Source organism: Genypterus blacodes, unplaced genomic scaffold (assembly GCF_046128005.1).
Source record: "Genypterus blacodes isolate CSIRO-AG114 ecotype Tasmania unplaced genomic scaffold, CSIRO-AGI_Gbla_v1 ptg000234l_1, whole genome shotgun sequence".
NCBI classification, from domain to species: Eukaryota; Metazoa; Chordata; class Actinopteri; order Ophidiiformes; family Ophidiidae; genus Genypterus; species Genypterus blacodes.
In genome coordinates, this window is record NW_027467032.1 from 319,165 (window position 1) to 347,155 (window position 27,991).

Consider the following 27,991-nt stretch of genomic DNA (forward strand, 5'->3'; position numbering starts at 1 on the left):
AAGCGGAGAGAGGCAAAAGTGAAGTAAGACAGTAAACTGGGGGTTTAAAATGGAGGTCTGCCCCCCCTCTCTTCGATCCCACCTTAGCAGTGTTAGCCCACCTGAACAAACACACATAGACACACACTACACAGTATTACATCAACAATTGTGTAACGTCCTTCGCCATAAGCAGCGCAGCAGATGTTGCAATTTCAACAAGCGTTTTACAATCCCAGAGCCAAAACACATACACACATTCACATACACATATACACACACACACACACACCCACACACACACCCACACACACACACCCACACACACACACACAGGCACGTCCATGTTCCGGTGTTTTTCACCTATTCCCTGAAAGTATGAGCTAGCGGGTCCCTCTCCTTCACAGTAAACACCGCGTTTTCATTAGAGCGTTGGGAGTGTGTTCAGTGCTCTGTGACTCAGACACTGCAGTAGCGTGACTGTGTGTGTGTGTGTGTGTGTGTGTGTGTGTGTGTCTCCCGCTCCGCCGCTGCTCTCGCTAACGCCGAGTCTCAATAACACGGCCTCCGCTTTGTGCCGCTTTATAGCAGCTATAGGAGCTACAAGACGCTTTCCAAAATGGGGAGCTACTACAGGCAATATGCAGACGCGCAATATCTGAGGAATAAGTGGTAAATAGCTTTTTGTAACAGTCCTTGCTTTGTGCCACTGATGCACACAAACACACACACACACACACACATACCCACAAGCATGCCCCTGTGATGATTTCTGTTATTTGCACACACAGAGGCAGATGAATATGTAAATACGTTTCGAGGGGAATATGGATCCCTTGTGCTGGCAGAGGAATATATTAATGACTGCAGTGTGTGTGAGTGTTAATCACAAGTGCAGGGTGCAGAAATGCGTGCAGCGATGGCGTATGGGGGGGCCGATGCAAATGACATGTATAGGGGCGATGTAAGGCGCAGGACAGAAAGTCAGCCATGTAAGAAAGAGTTGCTGGTGTAAACAAATGACACACATTAGCTGGAGACATTATGGTGCAAATGGGTGGCAGGACGAGGGAGCTAATACTTTCAAGATGGATGGATGTATGTGCACACGCCAGCAACACGCCAGCAACACGCTATACCGCCCGCTCCCGTCTAGTTTGCATTTGAAACCCAAATCAAGACGCTGTGATAAGGGCTGTCGCAGCGGCAACAGTTGCTAGGGAAACCTGATTGCAGGATGCTGAAGGCTGTGGAGATGGAGGGAGGGAGGGAGGGCGAGGGGAGGCGAGGGGGATTACGCGAGCACATGGGGACAAAGCTCGGGTTGATTTGCTACCGTTGAAGGAACACTGGCCGGTTTGTCTCGATATGGCATCTTAAAGGAAACGTGACTGACGAGCAGCGGCGGACCGTTTAGCGCATGTGGTCTGTGCGTCGTCATAGCAACGAGGTGTTGACACGGCGCAGCCGCAGTGCGAGGGGGGGGGGGCGGGGGGTGGGATGGCGATGACATTCAGGAGAGCACAGAGCGAGCGTGAGGGAGCTTGTAAACCAGAGCAGCGCCTTTCCTGTCCCCCTGTGCAGAAAGGAAAGATAAAAAACAAAAAAGGAGCCCGGCGCCGCCCGCGTCTCATCTCAGGCAGAACCAAAGGGACCCAACAGTGACAGCACAGGCAAACGTGAGCAGAACTAAAGGAAAGGAAATAGCCACCAAGTTTCACAGACTTCCACTGCCAGTTTATGTGCAAGGTTTTTAATTTTCAAAGTGATCTCTGCTAACAGAACATCTCTCATAATTATAACCAGTGTAATTAGCTAATTATAATAGCAATAACAATATTACAATAAGATAAACACTTGATTAAAAAAACAGAAAGTAATCAAACTAGATAAAAACCCAAAATGAAAAACACTCATCATAATAGTTTTGTTTTTTTTAAAAGAGATCTATAACGTTCTATATTTTTTCATTTAATTGTCCTTTTTCTTTAGAAAAAAATTCACCCGCTGCTGTATACTGTAACATGTCACCTATATGTCTCTCTCTCTCTCTCTCTTTCTCTCTCTCTCTCTCACTGGGCGAGCTTCTCTTACCTTCAAAGCGCTTGGCATTGCGCCTGTGGTCCGTTTTTTGCTCCCTGCCGCCACCAAATCCACTCACACGCCTTAAACACTGAGACACAGTCGTGAAATAATCCTCTGAGAAAGTCCTCGTCAAAGGTCCGTGTCCTGTCCTGTCCTGTCCTGTCCTGTCTGTGACCGCTCCAGACGCTGCGGCCACCAGACGGGTCAGCCAGGGCCGGAGAGCGAAGGAAGCCATTTTGAGGGCCCAGAGTTGTCCTGCCTGATGCCAGTGTCGATCAATGCGCGGCACGCTGACTCTGTTCCGGCCGCCTCCATTTGCTGACCAGTCCAACAGGTAAAACAACGTCATTGTCATATACAAATGAAAAAAAAGACGTTTACCTCTCAGCTATTTGTTACACTAGTAGTATAATAATAGTCAAATGAATGATAATAATGATAACCTGACAGAATAATCATAATATATATCATTGTGGTGATAGATTTTAAGTGAACCAATCTAGACTTGTTGAAGGTTTGGAGAGCATGCTAGGCTAGCAGCTCGTCTGGAATATATACAGTAAAGTATTCTTGATGGTGAAAATGAAGCAAATAAAGCAAACCTGTGTTATCATTATTAGCACTCATTTCATTATCATTGCTACCACAGTACCAGAGGATGAGGAGCTGTAGTTGTGTTGCGTAGATCTCCCCTCTCCTCCTCCTCTTCCTCTTCGTGACCCTGTTTATGGAAATGCGACAGGAGAGGGAACACTTTGTGTGGCTACAAAAAAGTCGAGACCAAAATAAATTCACTCAAACACTTTGCCAGGTTTCTGCTGTAGCGGAACCCTCCTCCCCCTGAGCCAGACAGAGAGCCAGCCAGCCAGCCAGCGCCTCCTCCTGCAGCACGGCGGGAGCGGCCATCTTGTTCCAAGCTGAGGAAAGTTGTAACCGAGGGGCCATGACCACAACTCTGAACCTTTGTTTTGCTTTTTTTTTTTTTTTTTTTTTTTATACATCCTTCAGGTTGTAGGTTCTCAGTCAGGAGCTGGATAAAGATTCTTTATAATTTATTTCTTTGAATGAAAATATATTTATATATAATATGTACTTTCAGTCCTCTATATATCTCTCTTTGTCCTTTTCCGTCACAACTCACTCTGTGTCTTTCCTCCTTCAAAGAAGACAGTAGCCAGTAATGTATGAGTGGGAGCAAAGTGAGAAAGTGGGCGTAACACTTCGTCCTCCTCCTCCTCTCAGGCTGCAGACGTCTAGCCTAGACATCTGTGCCGGGACTCAGCCTCTGCACTGCACTGCTCTCCTTCCTCTTCCTCTGTGGTGATTTAATGCTTCCTGGAAGCCTGCGACCCAAACCATTGTTTGTTATTCAATGGCTGTGCCAAACACTAATCCAACAACACGTTCAATGCCAATATTATCCCTCCCTCCAAATATATACATGGCTGCTCTGAACGTGTCTGGTAATATATGAAGTCATCTATATCAGCCGAGAGAAGTTCATTGCCCATGTGCATTATTCATCGCCTGCCACTCCGATTGCAGATACTGATAGAAACGAGCGGGCTTGAGTTTGTACTTTGGCAAAGACGGTAAAAGCTTTGACAGGACATTCTCGAGGCGTTGTGATGTTTGTGGTCTAAATCATTTCTGTGTATGTCTGTGTCTGATTGAGTTGAGGTGAATGTGCAGATGCTACTGGTGCTGTTCAGATCCTCTGCTGTCTACTTCAGGCTTCCTCCCTATCTGCTGCTTTCTCTCAACACATGTGACAACACAAAGCAGTGGCTATGAGAAATGTCATGTTTTCTGGAATTTGTCCACGAGAACAATCGGCTACAATCAGTCTCCTGTCCTCTGTCTCATAGGTTTCCTGTCTCACTGTCTTCTCTAGCACCCACTTCTTATCTCTTACTTTCTTTCACTCTCAGATTTGAGTCTCTTGCACATTTTCCTTGGAGCCACTCTTGAATAGCAGTGGCTCATTCTGGCCTTTCCCCATAAGACCTTTCAGAGAACTGTGGATGCCCAACTGAGGCAGGGGCACCGGGGAGGGCAGGGGCAGGGTGCCGCCTGCTGTCATTCCTCCGCCGGTGGAGGATGGAACCTGGGAGCAGGAGATGCCCGTGTTTTGAGAGCAAGATGATGGGTTGTTGTTGTTGTTGAGGCCCATGCCGCCCAGGCCCAGGCTCATCATGTTGTTGTTGAAGTGATGGGGTTTGTAGTAGTGGTTGAGGTGCTCAGACCGGGCAAGGTTAGGCAGGTTGACCATCTCTGGGTGGTGCAGCCTCAGGCTCTGACCCCCTCCTATCCCACTGCTTCCACTCTGTGTCACAGTGGATCCTCCTGAGATGCCGCTCCCTCGTCCACTGGCCCCGGCTCCCAGCTCGTCCTCTACGTTGATGATCTCGATGGCGCGGGCGGGGCCGTGGTGTTTGTGGAGCTGGTGCTGCTTCCTAAGCTTGTAGAACACCACAAGCATTACAGCTGCCATGAAGGTAATAGCTACGAAGCAGCCAATGATGATCTTGGTGGTCTTCATCACGTCGTCCAGGCCCGAGTAGCCCGGCTCCGTGATGGGCACAGTGAAGGTCGGCCGAGTAGCCCGAGGAGATGAGGAGGACCAGCCGGCTGACAAGGAGGAGGCGGTGGTGGGAACCCCGTCGGGCCATATGTGCCCAGAGGGAGTGGGGCCAGGATGCACACGGATGAAGGTCTCATTGGTGGCAATCAACGCAGAGTCCTCCTCTCCTGTGGACTCCACTGTTTCCACGGTTACAGTTGTAAAGTATGTATAGTTCACGCTGGCATCAGCTGCGGTGACATTGAGGACAGCTGTTGCAGTGGTGTTGCCAGCAGCATTGGTGACCATGCAGGTGTACTGGCCCGTGTCACGCAGGGTGACATTTGTGAAGTTGAGCGTGCCGTCATGCAGGACAGATATCCGTACACGGTAAGAGCCATGGGTCATCAGGGTGCCATTAGGGGTGATCCAGTTGACAGATGTCATGGAGGTGCCCGTGCGACACTTAAGCTCGGCCGCCATTCCCTCAGTCACATTGAGGTCAGTTGGTGGCTCCACAATGACAGGGGCATAGCAGGTGAAATGGCTCTGGTCCAACTCTCCGATGTACTTGCCCTTCAAGGGTGGCGGGGCATGGCAGCGGGCGCAGCAGGTGGTGTTACTTGGCACCGTCTCCTTTAACCACCAACTGAGCCATAGCACGTCACAGTTGCACACCCAGGGGTTGTGGTTGAGGTGCACCCTTTCCAGCTGATGAAGCGGCGTGAAGAGGTCATGGGGCAACGAGTGCAGGGAGTTATGCGACAGGTTGAGCTCCTCAAGGTTTTTCAGGTCATCGAAAGCATTACGCTCAATAACAGACACCTGCGAATGCATGAGCCACAGCCTACGGAGAGACACCAGGCCCTGGAAAGAGCCCGGCCGGATGATCTCAAGCCGGTTCCCCGACAGCTCCAGCTCCTCCAGACGAACGAGGGCTGTAAGTTTAGGAATGTCCTTCAGTCCACACATGCCCAGGTTCAGGTACCGCAGATTGACGAGGCCCACAAAGGCTGCGTCAGAGATGAAATCCAACTTCTTGAGCTCGCCCAGGTCCAGTCGACGCAGCGATGGCACGCGGTGGAAGGCGTAGCCCGGCAGCGTCTCAATGGGGTTGTTGCGCAGCCACAGCTCCCGCAGCTTGCTGAGGTACTCAAAGGCATGTGATGGCACCAGGGTGAGGCGGTTGTCGAAGAGCTCCAGTGTGTTGAGGTTGGGGAGGCCATTGAACGCTCCCACTTCAATCTGACGGATCTGGTTTTTGGAGAGCTGGAGGATCTCAAGGTGCCTCAAATGCTTAAAAGTGTCCGATTTGATAACCTGGAGGACAGACAGAGGCAGAATGAGAGTCTAACACGTGAAAGAATCAGCATTCAAACAGAGGTGAGGGGATTTTAGTGAGAGGGAATATGTTTGGATGGAATGATTTGAATCATCTCTGGGATTATTTCATAACCTGGTCTATATGACTTATTGTTCCTTGTTTGCCTGCTTCCTTACTTGCTCCCTGAAAAATGTAAAAAGATGATAGAAAATAATTTAAGCTATAAATATCTTTTAATTAGGCTCTAAAAATATCCAAACATTGTCAGTTAAAGATGAAAGGGCCTAATTATGACTGAACGTATACCACATACTGTCTACAGTGTGCAGGGGAGCACGTGGCTCCACTGTCTGCTGACCACAGCTGCACTGATACACTCAGAGGTATAAACACAGTGGCTGTAATCCCCTAATTCCCTCATGTTGATCCTGCTCTGTTAACCGAGATCTTTAGTTAGTTACAGAAGCTGCACGGATCAGATTTAGTTTCACCTCCAGGGCCAAGACAAAATAAGAACCACAACCAGATATACAGACACACAGTACCAGTGGGTCATATGAAATTTGAACTCAACAATCACAATGAGACTATCCGGTGAAGCTCTAGGTTCTATTTTAGGTCACAGATCTCCACAGGTCACACAAGTTTGTACCTGATTTGTACCAGAATCTAACAAGCTGAGATTCATTTTCAGAAGGACACACGACCCAAATGGAACCCTAGCACATACACCAGGGTCTTTACACCTGATCAGAAATGCAAACCTAAGCAGAGAAAGGATATCAGCTCTAGCAGGAGCTCGGTGCTCCACGAATTAACAAGCAGCTTTTCCTCCAGTTTGCTCCCCAGAGGGCCACTCACCTTCTCACCTGAAAAAAGACGTTTCTCCTGCAGAGATCAGACCTGATAGGAAGGCCGCTTAGATACGCTCAAGTCTAAAACACGGTGACACATGGAGTCAAGGCCCGTGGCATCAGCACTACCGGACCTGACAGGAACTGAGTGAAGACGTTTACAATAAACCAACCCCTGATTCTAACCCCATCCTGTCCTCACATCCCCCTTCCTGTCAGGGTCCTGAAATAAACCTCACACGTCTACAACACTGAAATGCTCTTTGCACTTTGTCACCGCTTAAACTCTGTGGACTCTCTCCTGACACTTTACGGTCCCTTGATAATTAGCCGATTATCAGCGCTGGACAAGTCAAATCAAGCATGACCACAGATCACTACTCGAGACAAAAACTCACAGACCAAATGAACACAGTAATAAAAGTGTCTAAACATTCAAGCTGTGCTGCTGTTTTCATGCCATGAATAAAGAACCAGAGAAAATCATTTTTCCGCAAAGAGGACACGAAGCTGAAGAACACGAGTGCCACAGGCCCTGGACAGCACGCGCCGTCATTAGAGCCGTCCAACTGGAGCTCATTTGGAGAGAAGACACGCGGCAAGTGAGCGCGACTAAAAGCCCCTTAAATCTCTGACTGTTTGAGATATGTGGCCAAAAAGACACATGCGCACACACACATACACACACACACACACACACACACACAAACACACACACACGCACACACACAGAGGCTCCTGGAGTCAGGCCATTGCCTCCTCTGTATGTAGAGCAGGAGCAGGGGGGGTGATGGCAAAGGGGGGGATGTAAAGAGGGGGTGGGAGCTGTCAAGGCTTTACTCTCAGGGTACTCAGTGAAGGAAAAAATAAGCCAGAGAATCTAGGATGCCTTCAGGTGTTAAAACATTTTTAGATTTTTAATCATTTCAAGTGGGGCTGCAGGATACAACAAACCGAATCGTAATTTGAAGGCTAAAAACGAAAAAGCAATGAAAAGCGACATTATTTCTTCTCTTTTTTCTTCTTCTCCCTCTTTAAAAGCCCCCACACACACCAAACCGTGGGGATTGATGCCCCGTGTATTTGCTCTGCTAAGATCACATAAGCTTTAATAAGATGTTTTCTCCGAGGATCGGCGGATGTCAAATGACTCTGTTAAACGCGGCGAGCAGTTTGACACAATAAGAGATTCACTGGACAATTTTAACAACCTGGGGAAACTCGTTGCTTTTCATGAGAGGAGACGGAAGATGCGGGGAAGATGAATTTGAAATCACAAAAAAAAGAACAAAGCGCTGTCAGCAAGTTGAGATGGGATACAATTACTTTAAATGCTGTTGCAAAGAATAAAATCAGCCCGCTGTGTTTATAAATGTAAAGATTCATGCGCTTTGTATCGACGGTTTGCGGTTAAACGATCTTCCCTCGCAGCTGTAAAGCCACAAGCGCTGTCTTGGGACAGTAGACAAATTGGTAATGCATACAAAAGGCAGCACCGTCATGGGAATATGGTTTGCTTTCGATTCATAAAATATTCCTCCAATTCAGCAGAAGCTTAAACACCTTTTCTATCATTATTACCTCATAACTTTTATCTGTTACACAAGCTAAACTTTCTAAATGAAACCCCTCCATCACCACGCTAATCCTCTTTGAAATGCACCAGAACACAACACGGGCATAAGCATTGTGTGTGTGTGTGTGTGTGTGTGTGCACCCTGATGCAGTGCTTCACAGCAATGTGCCATTTCCAGCACATCAGTAACGATGTCAACAACTCCATTTCTTATAAACCAAATCAATACTCATATTAAGATGTGCCAAGTGTTGAAAAGCAATGCAAATTTGCGCTCGGTCAAAGGAGACACAAAGTGTGATCTATGCAGTGATGGTGGTAAATAAACGAGAGTAAATGAGTAAATGATGACCTCCGGTTCTTCATCATTATGTGAGAAAGTTGTTTTATCTGTTAAATAGAATATAACAATGAATTTAGTATAACAAAGCAGCTTAGATTGTCTTTACACACGATCACCGTATATAAGCATGTGCTGTACAGATTGTATGTTGATACCAGTGCTATTTTCTGTTTTAGTATTTTGGTATTGAAAAAGTATTTATAGTCACCATTTGTGATAAAATGAATAAAATGACTGCGATTGCAAATGTAGCATTACGTCACCTTTAATTGCTCAGCTTTTAATAAACTGACCCTTTCATCACAAAGTTTGAGAGAGTTTGTTTCCTCTCTCTCTCTCTGTGTGTGTGTGTGTGTGTGTGTGTGTGTGTGTGTGTGTCAGCAAGATCATTCTAAAAGTTTTAAAGAAATTCTGGCTGAACTTTGTGGAACATTTTAAGTTTAAAAACATTTTTTCAACATCTGCATTAAAACTGCTTTTTCCCACAACAAATATAAATATTATAGCCATTTCTTCATGTTTGAGTGTCTCAAAAATCCAGTAGTGATCAGTTAATACAAGTATTGTTTTGTTTGTCCTTGCCTGCTATATCTCAAGACATCTCTATCTGTCTGCGACATGTGTATATGTATTGAGTCGTACGTGTTTTGAGCGAGGCCTCACCTGTATGGAGTTCTCCTGCAGGTTGAGGTATCGCGTGTTGACTGATATGCTCTCGGGCACCGCCTCCAGGTTCTGCCTGGTGCAGATGACTCGGCTGGCTTGGTTGGAGCAGGTGCAGAGGGAGGGGCAGGGGGAGGCGGCTCCGACCAACTCCGGCCCAGGGAGGAGGAGCCGCAGTAGCAGCTGGGCCAATAGAAAGAGGAAGGGGGAGGGGCCGGAAAGGCAGGTCAGCGTGGCGATGCGCATGGCAACTGGGACATGACCCTGCTCTGTGATGCGGAGGTACAGGTGAGTTGGATCCACGCTGGTGGTTCGCAAGAAAAGGTTTGGTTTCCCTTTGGTCCTCCAGCGGCAATTTGTTCTCTTTAATTCTGCATCCTCTCTGATGGTTTCTGTCCTCTGTCGATCTCTGCGTTGCTCCCTTTTGCTTTTTGAACATAGAAATATGCAGATAAACAGATGTTACTCCCTTTTTTCTCGCGTTGTCTCGGGATTTGAGCAAGGCTTTTTGTGAAGCGAGAACCCAGGAGTTACTGTGGAAGAACAAAGAGAGAGAGAGAGAGAGCAGATATTAGAGACAGAATCCACACTGTGCTTCATATTTCCCCCAACACAGAATAACCAGGACAAATAATATAGTATCATTCAATTATCAATTTACGGAGACGGTTGAGAAGTCTTCTTCATGTATTCAGTCATACAGGAGAGATGTATCACAAGTCTCAGTGAATACATGCACTGAGTTATTCTGAGAGCAAACATGTATTTTATATCAGAGTGTCCCAGGGTGGATGCCTTTCTTGTAAACACCGCCTTACTATTGTTCTACTGTAACTCCTTGCTACCGTAGTAACCACGTCACAGTGACCTGCCAAGACATAAAGTTGCTTCCTCTCTAATAAGGATTCTTGTAAGACAATCAGTGAATGCCAAAGACATAATGTTCACTTACATAATAATAATAATAATGATATGGATATAGTACATTTCCCTCCACAATAACAGGTACACATCTCATCATGGGAGCGACTGTCAACATTAGAATTTCACTGTCACCGCTCCGATCAAATCCTACATAATCCCTGAACAGTCATTTTGTCAGAAATCAAATCCTTACACCCGGGGGCAGGTGGAAGCTGATTTCTTTCATTAAAGCGTCAAGCAGCAGGTACGGAAATACTGAAATACACAAAGGTAAGTAGGACAGCAAAGGAGGCAGCTCTGGCTTTAAGGTGCCACGTTTAATCACAAACACATTAACTCTGAGATATTAACGTGATTGTTGTGAACAAATAGGCATCATTACAAACAAACACCACACTAGAATAAGCAGCGCGTCCCTCTGCAGACCCTGAGGTTCAGCTGCACATTTGCATGCAAAGCACAGATTTATGGCGCTCGCATATTTTGTGCAACAACTTAATCCACACAAACCAACAGGCGTTTGAGCAAAGAGGAACCACGTATGCTAATAATATAAAGAGTTTAATGTCAAAGGCCACAGCGGATATATTGCAGCTTTTATTTATGTTGTAGAAGGAAAAATGAACGCTTTTGCAAGATGATTTTTTTCATACATAACAAGCTGTTTTGCAGGGTTCTTGCAGTGGAAAGTGGTGGGAGGAGTAAATATACTTGATGTACCATTTTGCCTCCAGGGGACACATACAAATATTCATGTTCTCATTGTAATGCCTTCCTGAAGCACCACTGGGCACCCTGAGGGAAAACTAACTTCATCCCAAACCCCCTCCTCTGTTGCGATTGGCCAGCTCCATCAGGCCTGCAGCATCCTTTCAAAGTTTGAGCTTTTCATGCTTCTTTAAAAGCAAAAAACAATGTTCTGATGCATTTTTATCCAAAAACAGCAGCATTTTATGAGTTTATCTTGTGTTGAATTCAACGCCTCGCGCTTTAATTAAACTGCAGTAACTTTTAATTAGAGGCATCAGATGAATGAAGGGGAGTTAAAAGCACAGTATTTCCCTCTGAGACGTAGAGGAGGATCAGTGGAAAACGGGAAAGACTTAAACTTACATGCTACACAGGAGCAAAGGCCACTGTCACACTGCGCTTCCACCTCACCAGCTTGTCCACCATCTTCTATAAAACAAGCGACATGTGGTCTCCCTTTGAAGAACCTCTAGCATTAATAATAACAGCTCTGTGAGATAAAGATGCTACCAATCATCTCCACCACGGTCTCATTTGTTAACACTAATTACACCAACCTATCCCAATTAACGTGACAATGACACATTGATGTTTGATCGCGTTTCCTTCAGCACCTTCACTTGCAAACCGGCAAGTGAAGGTTTGCAAGTGCGGCGGGATAGAAATGCAAATTCTGTTCCCGTACTATAGAGCAGCATTGCTTGACCTCGACGGTTGGAGAATGATGGTGAGTAGTGCAGTCAACATGAACACTAGGTGATCGGTTTAGGTCTGGACAAGCAGAGAACGGGTCACTTAGACCTGAATGACCTTAACTAAGGGCATCTTGCAATCTGTGTACGGTTATTAATGATGATGGTTGTAATGATTGGACTTTGACACGCAAACTCATTTGACACACCGAGCATTCTCTCTTGGCACAGTAAGAAAGAAGATGAGGGGGGGATGAGAAGGAGAGGAGGATTATTAATCTGATAGATGACTGTATGGCTGCAGGCAGAGAAGGGAATTATCAACACTACAGTAATAGATGAATACTGAACAGCTGCAGAGAGAAGGCCAGAGAGACGGAGAGAGAGAGAGAGAGAGAGGGAAGGAGTGAGGGAGAGGAGAGGGAGATGGATGGAGGGAAGGCTGAGTGAAAGGGGTGATGGGGGATAAAGAGCCAGGGAGGGGAATAAATAGTGGGAAGAGTGGAGAAAAGATCAGTGGTAGAGGAAAGATTAAAAAAGTAGAAGAGAGGAAATGGGGAGGGAGAGAAGAAGAGAGGCATTAATATTAATAATCTCTCGCTCAGTGAGAGAGAAAGAGAGAAGGAGGGGAGGAGGGGGAGGAGGGCTCAATAGAGAGATGAATTTAAAGCAGACAGAGATGGAGGGAGGTGGAATGACAACACAGAGCCGCGTATTAAACATAGAGAGCTGCGAAGGGATGAAGGCAAAAGACAATACAGCCGGATGAATATGAAACAGCTAGGGTGCAGAGGGAGAGAGGGAGAGGGAGAGAGGAGGAGAGAGCGAGAGAGGAGGAGAGGGAGGAGGAGAGAGGGAGGGAGGAAGAGAGAGGGAAAGGGGGAGAGAGAGAGAGAGAGGTGGGTGTGTGTGCAAGATTGATCAATAATGCGCGCGCAGCAGTGCAATGACATTAAAACACACACAAGGACACCGTGATAAATCATATCGGCGGCAGCATCTCAGGCAGCGAGGACGGCGGAGCGCGGCGCGGCGCTCAACAGGAGGGACGCGGCGGGACGCGGCGGGACGACCGCTCCGTCTGCCGCCGCGTCCCGCCTCTTTAACGCGCGGCAGGAAAGAAAAGCGCCCGCGTGTTATTTTTGGATCAACTCTCTGATTTTAATTTCCAGCCACCTCCTCCTCCTTCCTCTTCCTCTTTTTTTATACTTAAGCGCCGCCAGAGCTATTTCAGGTAGGCAACATCAGAGAGCAGCAGAGAGGTGCCGGAGGAAGAAAGGTTAAGATGGGAGCTGGAAATGAAGAGGAAGAGGAAGAGAAGGAGGAAGATGAGGAGGAGGAGGAGCTGGAGGTGTCAGCTGGTTAGCAGCTGGTTGATTGTGTCTGCTGTCACTGCCCACATGTTACTACAGTCTCTCTACCTGTAACTCTCCCTCCTCATCCTTGCTCTCCCTCCTCATCCTCGCTCTGCTCTGCTCTGCTCTCCCTTGACATCTTCCTCCTCCCTGCATCTCCTCCTACGAAATTAAAAGTCGGAACTGCCTCTTCCTCCCTCTAAACTGTTGTGCAGTCGTCGTCGTCCCCCTCTCCCTCTGGGCTCCTCCATTTTCTCCCTCTCCCTGGTGTGGTGTAATGTAGTGTCAGGTCTGGCAGGGCTAAACGCTGCGCTGACCTCGCAGTTTGATAAAAGATTAACCTGGTACACTGACGCATATTAACCTTTAACCCCCCCCCCCCTCTCTTATTCTCTCTCACATACACACACACACAAACACACACACTGCAGCTTCCTTTCCCCCTTTTTCCCCTCCTCTCTCCCTCTATCTCTCACTCTTTCTCTCGCCTCGCATTCAAATCTTAGCCAACAGAGTTACCATGGTTACCTATTCACCACAGTCTCCCACTCCGTCCAGCTGTATCCCACCAATTCCACATCCACCCCCTCCTCCTCCTCCTCCCTCATTAGCACCCTATACACACTACTAGCCAAATGCCGCAAAGCACACATGAGTGAGTGACATCAACACTCCAAAATCCATGACGCTGCATTACAGTGCAGTCTGCGTTTAACAGCGGCAATGATGCAGTGATCTGGAGTGATTTACAATAGAGCAGCATGGGCTCACATAGATCACCAGTTCAAAGGTCACGGCCCCCCTAGAGTGTTCCGGGGGGAGCGACGCCGCAGAGATTTATCGAGTGTCAGTCCGATTGATAGAAAATTAAAGCGGACAAATTGTTCCCCTGCATCTGGAACGTGCAAGAAGACGTTATTGCATTGGAGAAATTATAAATTCAATAATTGATGATGAGGATTAGCTGCAGCCTTAATAGCAGTAAACTGTGTGTAAGTTGTGATCTTCCAGCGATCAAATACTTCCTGCGGCATAATAAAAACATTCAAACAGGCTCTTTTCTCTTGAAACTCCACCAACAACATCCATAATATTCCCTTTAATATTCCCCGGGGTCGCTTCAAAGCCTGATAAAACGTTTTGGCACACTGTAGGACAACATGACGTAAACGCTATAATCTCTGGCCTGTGAAACGCTCAGAGGCCGCGTTTGAACCGTCGGGCTGTGAATTTTGCTTTACATTTTCTTCTCTCCATATTACATCTCCCTGTTATTTAGCCTGAAGGTACAAACGTGATATATTTGGAAATCTTGTCATCCTCAATAACTGTTCAATACCTTTTAATAGCGCCCAGGAGCAAATATGGGCTCTGAACTTGCAAACCCAAACGTCGGCTAACAAAGCCAGACGTGTAGGAGAAGCTACGAGTGCGTCGATTGACAGACGAGCTGAGCGGCAGATGGTTAAACAGAAACTTCAGGAGAGAGAGAGAGAGAGAGAGAGGGAGAGAGAGAGAGAGAGAGAGTGGCGGGCAGAGCGACGTGACAGATCGCCAGAGAGACGAGTTGACAGGCGGTCGAAGCAAACGGCCGGTGGAACAGACAGGGCTGCGCTCCTTCTCTCTGGTGTCCTGTCTCCGGATCAGCGTGGAGGCGCATCAATAATGACTTCGCATACAGCAAGATGGCAACTCCAAAAAAAAAAAATGAGAAGAAGAAGAAGAAGAAGAAGAAGAAAAAGAGAGCGCTGCGGCTTCCAGATCACAGTGACAAGAGGTGCCACAGTTTGATACTTTATGTTGGCCTCCTTTCATATGTGAATATTGACCAATAAGGAGGCAGTTTGGTCCGGTAACCCGCGGCAAAGCAAACCTGTAGATGCTAAACTGCCCCTGAACGCCTCATTTATGACCTCCACGTCCTCATCATGTTCACGCCAACGCGTAACACACCTGGTCAGACACATCAGGACGGTCGCGAGGAGCCGGCTGGTACTTTGGCACAAATTTGTCGTCTGTCAGCGGTAATTATTCTTGTGGTATTTAATGTCTTTAGACTTTTGCAGAAGTGTGATGAAGAGGAGGCGAGACAGAGCCCAGATCCACCTCCTGCCATGTTCCCCTCCAGCCCTTCTGTCTCTCCCACTTCAGTGCGAATGCCAAAAGCAAAGAGTTGATGTCTTTACGTGACGCGGCCTTGGCGCCTCTTAGGCACCACTAGGGGGCGACGTTTTCTCTGTCCAGCTTATGAGGTAAGACCAATCTAAATAACAACCTTCGATCCTCAACACAACAAACAAACTAAGAGGTGTTTGCGAACATTCAACCCACTAATGTTTCCAATACAACGCCTTCCAACACACACACTTCCTCTCAAAAAGCAACAGGAAGTGGAATCAACACCACAAATGCGAAGGTTTTGCTGAATGGGGCTGACTTTACAGGCCTGCCCGTATCATATCAGATCAGATCGCAGCGTTTATTGTGCGGGGTGTACACAATAAACTGGCTGCTGAGTGTATATTGAGTGCGAGAAGGTAATTATCTCAAAAGCAATTAGGAGTTAGCAGCTTTATAGGTGCACGTTTAGTTGAAGTGATTTTAAATGAGTTATATGTCATTCAAACAGGATACAAAACTTGCACGGCTGCTAAAATCACTGCGAGGAGGCAAACTCTATAGATTCCATCAATAAAGATAGTAAATTTGAAATATATCGGGCAATATCCAAAACATTAAAGGCAACATATTAGGCTTTCTTTGATTTTTCTTTATTTATAGTGTAATATAGAGGAGAGGAGGCGATGAGGATTGCAAAACTTTGAGCCAAGCCTAAAGGACCTAACACGTTGATGTCTAACGTTCAGAAGCTCAGTGATGCTGTTTAGGTTTAAAGTCGCCAGAATTTACAACCACGCAGCCGATACACACACAAAACTGACAAACAAGAGGGACATTTCGGCGTCAAGCGCAGACGGGAGAAGTCCTTCGCCGTGCACCCGTTTCACGGTGTGGTGGGCGTCCGCGGCAGCTGAGGAACTGACGCGGTTTACGACATCAGAACAGAACAGGGGGGGACCTTGAAGAGGCGGCACCCTAAAACAGCTCCCAGTCAGTGTGGGGGGCTGATTCCACGTTTTACACGCAACGGCCGACACGTATCCGCACATTTGTGGCGAAGGCCGCTCTCGTTGCTCAACAGGTGGATTCACCGAGCGGCCAGACCTCCGCCCCGCCTCTAAATACGGGATCAGCTCCGTCATTATTCACATTTCCAGCCCCTTCTAATGCATTTAAACACAAAGCACCAAACCAAATCAGTCTCATCTCACTGATTCTTATTAAAAGGGAATATGACAGACCACAATACAATCAAGTGGGAGGCTGTGATGAGGTCTTTCACTTTCCCAGACATTAATTTCTCCGGGCCTTCCCAGCAGAGCCTCGGCTGCTCTATCACAAGTGCGATCTCAGCGCGGCACAGCTCATAAGTAGCAGACAAATTTAAGATATGATAAATCAGGCACTAATATGATTACCCTCCGAGGCTGCTGGTTAACATGAAACCACCACTGTGTTTCACTTTGCAAGCTCCTCTTAGTCGCAACCGGGAAATCAGCAGCTGGTTCAGGATCACACCAAATACAAACTGCCGTTGCATAAGCAAAGACTAACCTGCGTTGACGTACGTAAAAATATAGATTTATGTTGTAATCAGACACAATTTTTGACGCAGCGACTTCCTCGTGGCCCAGTGGTCATCCGCAGATTTCACCAAAATCAACCAGTCTGCACCGATCTGCCACAGTCTGGGACAAACTGGCTCTCAGTTTTTCGAGCCAAATCTGCTTCATTTTGGGCTTCACGCTCGTCCTGGTCCTGTGGTCGTCCATCACACTTACAGCTCAACCACACACACACACACACACACACACACACACACACACACACACACACACACACACACACACACACACACACACACACACGCGCACACACACACACACACGCGCACACACACACACACGCGCACACACACACACACACACACACGCGCACACACACACACACACAACCATCAGGCAAAATTGACTTACAGAGATGAAAAACCTGGGGGGGCTTTAAAAAAAATGAAAAGGGAAATTCCGGATCAGATCACAGAATCTCTGATTAAATGGAGAACAGTGTTTTCTCTCTTTTTTTTTAATGATGGCGGAAGGGGGTTTGGGGGCGGGGGGATACATACTAGAGACAGAAGTACTTGTGAATAGTTGTTAAATGGGGATCAGTAGGGGTAGGGGCAAGGGGGGGGGGGGGCTGTTTCATATTGTGCTGTATGGGAGAGAGGAAGCCCAGTGCCCCCCACCCCCCCACCACCCCCCCACCCCCCTCACTTCCTTCCCTCTGTCTCCTCTCTCATCCTCTCACCCCCGGGGGCGCTGAAAGAAAGCTGGTCAAGCCGCGGCCTCGATGTGAATGGAAGCTCTGACGTCACTTGCCCACACACACACACACACAAACACACACACTTGAGGCACACACTGTAAGCACTGTGTGACTAATAGGGTACTAACATCTTTTGTGTTGCCTCAGTAATACCTGATTCATGTTCCGGATCCCAGGGGGCCCACTGGGAGCCCACTCACCCCCCTCCCCCCACAGGTTATTGAAATATTCCATGGCAGGTTCAAGACGTTAACATGTTAGCACAGGTGAATCGATGCTGCGGTTCGATAACGCCTGTGTGTGTCTGTGTGTGTGTGTGTGTGTGTGTCTGTGTCACGCCGCCACGTTACCAGATTCAGGTGAAAACACAACCATTGTACTTGACATCGATTGTTCCTCCCCGATGTGTCGCTCGTTTTTTTTTTTCCGCCACAGAGCACACGTGGAAACATCGCCCACTCCGCCAACGCGTCCTCTCCATCCATGCATGACAACCGCTGCCATTAGCTGTACTGAGTATTGATTAATGCGAAGGGGCTCAGGGTGGGGGACAGCGGCGGGGTGTTGATGATGATTTCAGCTAAGTTTCCATATTATTGCTGATGGAACGATGTGTGTAAAGCTTGACAGGGGGGAGACGCTTATTGACAAGAACGAAACACAAGCAGATGAAAGACAAGCAGACAAACGCGGCGCGGCGGCCGTAGGCATCCTGATTTGTTTAAGCAGAAACAGAGATGCAAGCTGATCTGTGCATGAACACCAAACTCTAAAGACCTCAGCATGCTTCATATACACTGTGTTTAGAGCTGTTCAGAGAGGGAGAGTGTGTGTCGGATAACGGGGATAACTACACACACTTTCACTTCTCTCCACAAGAGAACATTTCCGTAGATTACAGTTCATCCTGAGACTCAATTTCCAGCATGAGATTGAGAAGAAAGTAGGAAAACACAAGCTTATTCACACACATACACACACACACACACACACTTTCACGCCTGCTTCAACACTCAATTTCAAATGGAAATATGTCAAGTTACAGAAACAAGATGCCCTCAGTGGCATTTAATTGGAATTTCAAAGTGCATCACAGTGGATTACAGGCAGATTATAAACTCGTCAATATTTCTGTGCAATGAAATCATCTCTGCCAAACCAACTTCAGAAGATTACATCGACCTGACTTTGCCATCAGCTACACGGTGCAGAAGACAGAACCTATCACTCTAACTCCCCCCTCCCCTCCCCCTGACGCTGTCGTCATGATGTCATGCTTGACTTGTAGTAAATCTGTGTTGGAAACGATGGTTTTCACAGTGAAATTCAACCCTCCTGATCCCCGCTTCGACCCAGAGTTACTGCTGTGGTTTTGTTGTCCTAAGTGTACGTACAACGAGGTCAATGGACCGTATAATTGACTGATAAACTATTAATTAGAGCAAAATTCCTCCCCAGTTTTCCTCCCGTGTAATTTATTAATCCTGTTCTTACGGGCTCACGCTGGGATGTCTGCTATGGAACTCCCCCCGTCATGCCAGCGTTCCATTCATGCTGCCACAAATCATTCAACGTGTGTCAGTCGGGAGTTTTTTGGACCAAATGTTACAACTAAAAAACCCATCATCGGCATTCATCCTGAGGGTAAACAACAAAACATCTCCTGTACTCCAAACATGCAAATAGGCTGTAATCAAGGGAAATGTGTTGCTTCAAGGGGAGAAGAACAACAGTGTTCAAACCCTTTTTGAAATCTAAAAAGTCTAAAAATATGCCTGATCATTATTTGGCAAATCGAAATATAACAAGAAGATAAATTGTAGAGAATCCTATTCCGGCAGTAGGGGGCTCTACAGACGTGATCTACTTTTGGTTCGTTTCTGGTCTTCTTTACCTGAACAAAGCAAATCTGTTGCTACGAGAAATCACAATAAATCATCTGTGAGCGTCTAAACAGCGAATCATCCTGAAACAGGCAGCCAGACTTTGTTGTATTCCTGTAATTGATTTAGGTTTTTTGGGGGGGGATTTTTTTTTTGCAGTGTTTGCTGCAGCCCGGCTCACCGTCTCTGTCTCCTCCCTCGCCCTCCCACACAGAAAGTCTGAGCCGCCGCCCGTCGATCTCATTAGGATGCAGAGAAGAAGCCCTGAACTATTCAGAATGTCTCCTGCAGGAGCGGGGGACCTCCTCCCCTTCAGCGCGGCAGATTAAAAGTCACTGTGTTCACGGCCCTGCTGAAGCACTCCCATTAACAGACATTACATTACCTACCCCACATGTTCAAACCCCTCACCGCCCGCTTCGTACCACTTGTCATTGCATGCTGGGATGAAAGACTTTTAATGTTAACATCTTCACATTCACCACGCCGGCTTTCGACTTCAAATGAAATCCACTTATTACCGTCCGCTCTGTGGCGCCGCCTGGACGGGACGCCGGACAATTAATTTGTAAAGTTGTTAAGCGTGTTGATATTCTGGGTTTCCTGCGCACTGAGGGACGACACGGAAAACACGGTAGTTAATCAAAACGTCTCTCGGCCATTTACACGGCAATGTAAATGGCGCAATTTAGGTGCAGGGGAGTCTCAAATCTCTCCCAGCTGTTCCTCGTGGCTCCCAGGACAACATCGGCTTCGGACCGTTTCCGTAACTACTTTGTTGTGGTTGGGGAGACGCGCGCGAGTGTGTCTGTGTCTGTGTCTGTCCTCGGGTCAAACTCTTTGTCACGTCAACGCTGACTGCATGTGTCGTGCGCGTGTTGCCTGGCATTTCTCTGACGAGGTCACCGTGCGCTCAGAGCGAAGGATTGTGTCTTTGAGTGCTTAGTATCAGGGGGTTGGATAGGTTACTCTAAAATGTATCCCATTACACTTACGGGTGACCTTAACAGAACCGTCATCAGGGGTATAATTTAAGTCGCCTAGCTCATTAGGACAAACCTGATTACCTTCATTTTCTCTCAGATTACACGATTAGTTGGAGGTACAAAGGTAATGTTTGGGTTTTTTGGTGGTTTCAGCAGGAATCCTTTATGTTGGTACATCTGCTCAGGCAACAGAACACAATGCATTAGGGACGCTCTTACACGTTACAGGCATTTGTGTCACTTGTCGCCCCAATTCAACATTTTTCTCTCTTTCTTGTACAACAAATCACCAATTTGAATCCAAACAAATATGTATTTCAATGAAACATTCATGTTATTATTGGTAAGCAGCAGACTGTTGGTCAATGTTGGTCATTTCTCCATCACACTTGGGACACTGATGAGTTCAAATCATTGTTCCCCCAGCCAGCTTTCACACTGATGTCAGCCTAACAACGGCGGCTGCTGAAGCTCCGACTCTGATGCAACAAAGTGTCAGAGTTTGGTTCTGGTTGCGTGTCTGCCGGGTCTCAGTTTCCTGGATGTGATTCTGCTCAGCGGCACCTCAGATTTCGGAGCCTTTCACCAGCACGGGAACGCAACGCACCACCACAAGCCACGCTGTCAACTGCGTCGTGCCAATCAAACCACAAACACTCGCTGAAGTGCATTATGGGAGCTCGCATCAGTTTCAATTCTCTGCATTTTCTGATTTTCCTTTTGTGCTCAAATGAGTGAAAACTAAAGGGTGAAACTTACACGACACTAATGTATGTTTGGCAGCAGAGGATGTGTGATTCTTTAAAAACAAAACAAAAAAAGTGATTTGTAGTAAAATATGTGGCTTCCCAGAACAACAACACTCATAGATGTAAACACTAATTTGCATTTATGTAAATTGTTGAGCTATTTGTGTTTTTACTGAATATCAGATCTGAGCACATGTATAGAGTGCAGATATACATATTTAATGAACTCCAGGAGCTTGTGTGTGTTTGTTGGTTCACTCATTTGTGTGTTGTGCATCTTGCATTGTTCACTACTGAGGGGATTGATGCTGCGCACTCAAACGCCACATAGTACAAAGAACATGTAACACATAACACTATCAGCTGTGGCTACTTAAGTGCGATAAGAGAAGAACAACAACTTCTGTCTTTCTTTCATTTGCTTCTTCTCCTGATCTGAAAACAAGAAGATCTCCTAAACTGCTGAGACTTGTTTACTTTGAAGTAGTAAAGTGAATGTAGGACTTTTACTTCAAATCAAACACTTTTCTACTTTGGTATTGATACTTTGACTCACGTGACAGGTTTGATTCTTTCTTCCACCATTTCCAGTGCACTCAGATGTGACAATGCAGAGTTAAAGCCAACACACACACACACACACACACACACACACACACACACACACACACACACACACACACACACACACACACACACACACACACACACACACACACACACACACACACACACACACACACACACACGTTAGCTTAGCTGCTGGGCCCTGATACGCTTTAATCACCTGTACATGGATCTGCGGCGCTGTAAATGACCTCACTGTACACAAACCTTACAGTTCAATGTTGGGCCAAACAAAGCGTGTTTACATGCATGTGTGATCAGCAAACACGCCCCTGGCCTGCGTCCACTCCGGCTTGGCTCCCTGGGACTGACACACTGACTAATACGCGTGCAAATAAACACTCACGCTGACAAACACCATAAGCCTTTGCCCACCAAAACAGACACCGACTGACTGATGGACATCTCCATGGAGACCAATCTCAGAGACTGACACGGCGTCGTCTCCCGCAGACGAGCCCCTCGCCGACCGAACCGCAAGCGTGATGGAGAGAGGGAGGGAGGATGAAGAGGAGAGGATGAAGAGCCAGAGAAGCTGCCTGGTTGTTTGTGGAGGTGTTCCAGCACAGATCTGCTCCAACAGGTCACATGATCGCCGTCCCTGCCCTCCAATCTGCTCCTCTCGCGCCTCCGTCTCACCCCATCATTCACACTCCTCCATCACCTCCTCTCCTCTCACCCCCCCTCCTGTTCCAAGCCCCCCCACGGCACCTGGAACACATTTATCTCCACACCTCACCTCTTCTGCCGATTCCTCCACCCTTCTCCTCTCCGCAGGTTCTCCTCTCCACCCCTCTGCCTCTCTCTCTCTCTTTCCCTCACTCCTTTTCTCCCACGCTGTGCGAAATGGAAGCTCTCGCAGAGACCCGAGGTTGCCATAGTAACCTGCCATAGTAACCGCTCACCATCTTGCGCGTCTATGTCACGCCGGCGGGGGCTCGGGGCGTCCGTGGCCCCCGGCTCTGTGGCTCCTGAGGTGGGGCGTCAACCCGCCAAAACCCTGCGGCGCTGCGGTGAAATGGACTCCAGCGCCATCTTCGCCCACCAGAAACTTCCCAAACCTTCCTGTGCTGACCAGAATTCTACAGTTGGAGCTGAGCTGCAACTGACAACTGACGAGAACGCAGCGTGGCTTCAACAGTTTGATGCGTTTATGAGACAAGAGAGAAAGCTGAACGCCGCTTCTCTACAGTTCTGGCAGCTTTGACTCCATCTTTCTCGCTCGCTTTAGCCCCGGGAAGTACGACACCTGCCCTTTCCCAATTAACAGCCAATGTTCCGACTGCACACTGCGAAATCTGAGCTGGATCGCCTCGCTGCTGCGGCACCCAATCTGAACAGCGCCACCAGAGAAAAGTGCAAGAGGGGCAAAATATATAAATAATCCAGTACAACTGAGTCGACACTCTACGTACGCCGCCGAGCGCCCTGGGATTTGGAAAACAAACAGTGAAGGCATGTAGGGGGTTCACATGACGCCGTGGAGAGTAATCGTCCTAACCGTGCGGGGGAACCTGTGATTTATGGCAGCCGGCGGCGAGCAGCGACACTCACTGCCTCCTCTGCGGCTCCCGGGGGGCCACAGCTCGCCGTCTCCTGCCAGCCCCCTCCGGCCCCTCAGCACCCCACAACCTCCAACACCAAACTACAGAGGAGGCTCTGTGTGTGTGTGTGTGTGTGTGTGTGTGTGTGTGTGTGTGTGTGTGTGTGTGTGTGTGTGTGTGTGTGTGTGTGTGTGTGTTTGTGTGTGTGTGTGTGTGCGTGTGTGTCATCTCGTGCGACAGTGCGCCCACGCTGCACTCCAGGCGCCTCGTCATGAGCGCCATGGGTGCCGTGGGAGCCAACCTGTCTGTGTCGGGGGCTGAATCACGAGGAAGGCATAACAACAACAACAAAGAGAGCAGCATAAACCTGTTAAGCATCACACTTTGATCAGCGGGGTTATAATAATATCGAGTGTGATCTGTTTTCTTGCCATCGACATCATAAATATTTACATCACCATCATCCGCAGCATTAGCGAGGCAGACAGAGCCGAGGCCTCAGCCGCCGCGTGGAGCCCGAGCCTGACCCTGAGTCCCTCAGGACGCCCCCCCTGCATGCGGCCGAGCAGCTGCAGCTTGACCGCCTTCATTACCCCGTCGCATTTACTGATGCTTCATCTGACCGCAGAGAACCATCAGATCTTCTCTCTTTGCCAAACTCCAGATCAGACCCGCCGGGCTGGAGCGGCTCCTCTCGCCAGCTCATTTACAATCGACGACCCGGTCGCTCGCGTCTCTCCGGTGACGAGCAGCAGCCACGCTCCCTTTGGACCGTCTACGCTGACACGTGATCAAATACTTGGCTGCAACCGCTCTCTCCCACAATGCAACGCTGTGAGCCATGAAGGAAGGGATGGGATGAGGGAGGAATACTTCTCGGTCCATTTTCAGGCATCCCTCTCCACTTTAGGTCATGATGAGAAAGAACGCCTCGGGGGAAATCTGGCTATTCCTAATTATGTCAATTCAATGGATTATAGCATTCATTTTGTGTCATTAACCATTGCCATTCCTCCAACTATTACTCAATAATTAATGCGTGGACAGTCATCACAATCCCCGACGAGCCAACACCCAGGCGTGGACGGGAGACTCAATCAAACCAATCATGGCTAATTATAGCCGCCCCGCCATCATGCGCAGTTTAACATTTCTGCCGCGCTCATTTACCATCCAAGCCCCAAGCGCCTGATGCTGGAAAAAGCTCACACACACACTCACAGACACTCACACTCACACACCAACTCAGACCTGTTTGGACGCACGTGGCCGACCAGCTCTGACCCGCGTGACTCCATCTCAGCGTCTCAGGTGGGACAGACGGGGGGGACGTCCAGAGGTTGCTCGTACAGTCTTTCAGCCTCCCATAAGCTGATCAGCGACTCTCTCTCTCTCTCTCTCTCCCTCTCTCTCTCATTCTCCCTCTCTCTCTCTTTCACCCTTCAGCCCGAGCACATCAGCAAGTCCTGCCGGCATCAATCAATGACGCCCTCGCCCTATGAAGAGATCAGCGACCAGCTTGCCCTGATTAGAGGAGTTTTAGTGTCACCTATAATCTCTCTCTCTCTCTCACACACACGCACACACACACACACTCTCCTTCTCTCACACACGTGCACAAATACAGACACCAAATTTAGGGCAGCCATCTCCTCGCATCCTAATGTAGCAGCACAGACGTCCCTCAGAATTAATGCGGCCCTTTGTTGTCTCGGTTACAGTAATGGGACAAACAGACTGGAAGCGTTTTGGCTTTGATGGAAAATGTATAAATCGTGACAGCGGGCGATATTTGTTTGGGTTTTTCTTCCCTCCTGTGTGGTCATTGGTATGCTAAGCTCCTCTCCTGCCCTTTCCCACCTCACGTGTTTGCTTTTGGGAGGATTTGCGGTGACTTTTTTCCCGCCACATCCCTCTTGGAAGCCATCCACGGTGGCATTCTGCAAATCCGCCCGCCGTCATTATCTCAAAGTCACACCTTCCCTCCAGACCAGGTGTGCGGCTGTAGCCTAGCGTGTCCCCGTTAACCCCGGCGAGCACGCTCGTTCTAGAGCGAGCTCGGCGGCCATGCGTAAGCGCCGCGCCGGGGAAATTAAAGAGCAGCCTGGCCTGATTCCTCAAATGACTGGAATCGTTCAACCGGGGCTTAATTTGTGACGGATTCAACGCTTGGATTTGTGGGACGCGAGGAGCCCATGTGTTCAAATTAATGGTTGACAGCTAAAATTAGTGAGATGGCCCAAGTTATCAGGCAGAGGAGAGGGGAGGGGGCGAGGGGAGTAGGTTTCATCTAATCATACATTTTCTTCTTCTTCTGTGTTAATCGACACAATATGCAGTAAAGTTGCACCTTACTATGCTGCAACACATCAGAATCCATCAAATCCACTTTAACGTCCTTTAAAAATACTAAGCCCCGGTTGGGTGGCGTGAACGTAAACGTGGAGCCTGTTGCAGCGCGCCTAAAGGGGGAATAGACCGGACTAAAACATTCCCTCTGCATCCCGTTAGCTCATCAGCCTTCACCTTTCCCTGCCAATCGTGACATTGTTCAATTTTAATAACATGCACATCAGGTCAAGAGGTGTCGTGACTCTGCACCTTCAGGATTTGAGAGCAGAATCTGACCCGAGCTGTGCCTTCACCTCCCTCCCTCCCTCGTCCTCCTCCAGGCTCCTCGGCTAATTCGGTGCAGCTTGTCCCTGCATATGCTCGCTCCTTCCTTCCCGTCAAACACGGCAGCAGGCTTGTAGGGAATTTACACCCCCAGATGCTGAATAAACCCCTCTCTCTCTCTCTCTCTCTTGCCTTCCCCTCAGACGGCTGCGTTCTCCTAAATGGCAGCCGGCCTCACTTTGCATTCATTTCAGCCTGATGGGAGCTGGAGGGAGGCAGCGACAAAGTTCAGGATGAGCAAATTCCGCTGACATTTTGGCCTCGCGTTTGCCGCCGATGAGACGTCTTGATATTTCCAAGTGGCGCCCTGAGCTGGAGGACGGCGGCTTTAAATATGATATCATGTGACAGGCCTCTGGTGGAGCCAGCAGGGCCTCACGTTGACTGAAGGAGGAGGAGGAAGATGAGCAGGAGGAGGAAGAACCCCCTCACCATCAATATGAGAAGATAAAATACATACAGTACTTTCACAGGGTGCATAAAAACTTACCATCCTCTAAACTTTTATGTCTGTAGGCCTATTTTGACCTAATGGAGAGAAGATGGCGTGGAGCGTGGGCTCATAAATACTATGTGTGCGTGTTGCGGTCTCACACTTGCCGGTTTAGGTGTAAGATGGAGCAGAACTTTACAGCTACAGGAGGAACCGTTAAATCTATAAAGGCAGGTAAATGGGTAAAAATCCCAAGACATAAAAGCCAAGAGGTGAAACGGCTCAATCAAGAAGACAAGAAAGACGCCAACAACCTGAAGCCTCAAAGCTCTGTTACACTGACTCAATATGAAATGATGAAATCTCATTTAAGACTCTATTACACACAAGGAGCTGCACACAAACTTGGCTAATGCAGGCTCTAAGCTTGGGGGGGTCTTGGTACACCCCCCCACCCCCTTTTTAATCCTGCCCCAGTGCCCCACTTCACCCTCCAACACCCCGTTAATTACTTATTCCCTCCATCATATAAACTCGGGAGATCATCCAGGCGGGTCCGCAGCAGCAGCGACAACAAAAATCAAATCTCCATCCCGCCGTCCGGATTTCTCCCGAAACGGCGCAAATTTAAGTCCTCTCATAACCGTGTCATTGTGTTGCAGGAGGAGGCAGGAGATCTTCATTCATCAGCTCTAATCTATCTGCTCCTTGTTCTCCGATCCAGAGGGGGCCCCGGGCGCTCTGGATCGGAGCTTAAACCCACCGCGCACAAACCGCAAGGTGCCTGCGCATTTTCCTTCCAAATCTGGGGTCATCAGCCGGGGCCAGCGCGGGGGAACGGAGCGCAAAGGCGGGAATTAACACCGCCAACTCCGCGGATTTAAGAGGGTTTATTGTATATTTTTGGGCGAATACCGCGTCTGTCCGAATCAGACGTGAAACCGGATCAACAGCGTGTGTTCCAGTGGACGCCGCCGCGCGCTGGCAAGGTTAAACTAACTTGCACCTGTGTGATAAATGCGCGAAAACAACACGAGGGAACGCGAAGAATCAACGTCGAAAAACGCAGGGAGAAAAGTTTCATTAAAGGATGTTTCTATAGATACACAGAATTCCACGTTTTCTCGCTCTACCCGCGTGCGTCTCGTCATACATGTCATTCCTGGATAACAGCCACCCACAGAGGCGCGCGGCGACCAGGCCCCGCGCGCCGACAGACACACCGCGCGCGCAGCCACGCAGCGCAGCGGCTCGCGGGTGCGGATTGCAATTTCAGCGCATTAGTTGTTGTCTTTTTGTGTGTGTGAGTGTGTGTGTGTGTTGTGAGTAAACGGAAAAAAAATATCCGCACCAACACAGACACACAAGCACGCAACACACAGACACACATGCTCACGCACTCACACACACACACACACACACGGCACCGAGAAGAAGCAGAAACTGCGGCTCACCTGTGTGCGACGATGCGGCGGGTTTAAGTCCAGAAACGCATCCGCTGAGCGCGCGCCGAATCCCGCTACTCCCGAGGACTGAGCA

At 48.3% G+C, this 27,991-nt stretch overlaps 1 protein-coding gene across 1 annotated transcript; it reads right to left on the bottom strand.

Annotated features, from left to right (window-relative positions):
* Nucleotides 1-1,881: 1,881 nt before the first annotated feature.
* lrrc4ba (leucine rich repeat containing 4Ba) lies at nt 1,882-27,985 on the bottom strand. The gene is made up of 3 exons (XM_076170932.1): nt 27,907-27,985; nt 9,388-9,920; nt 1,882-5,947 (listed from the first exon to the last, which is right to left on the bottom strand). The coding sequence occupies exons 2-3, from the start codon at nt 9,631-9,633 to the stop codon at nt 3,992-3,994; spliced, it is 2,202 nt and encodes a 733-aa protein (XP_076027047.1). The 5' UTR covers nt 9,634-9,920; nt 27,907-27,985; the 3' UTR covers nt 1,882-3,991.
* Between the last annotated feature and the right edge of the window lie 6 nt (nt 27,986-27,991).

Bases quoted from the DNA above. Each gene is read 5' to 3' on its own strand.
- lrrc4ba (XM_076170932.1), bottom strand. From the start codon at position 9,633: ATGCGCATCGCCACGCTGACCTGCCTTTCCGGCCCCTCCCCCTTCCTC. The intron at 5,948-9,387 runs GTGAGGCCTCGC...TCTGTCCTCCAG, and splicing joins TGCAGGAGAACTCCATACAG to GTTATCAAATCGGACACTTT.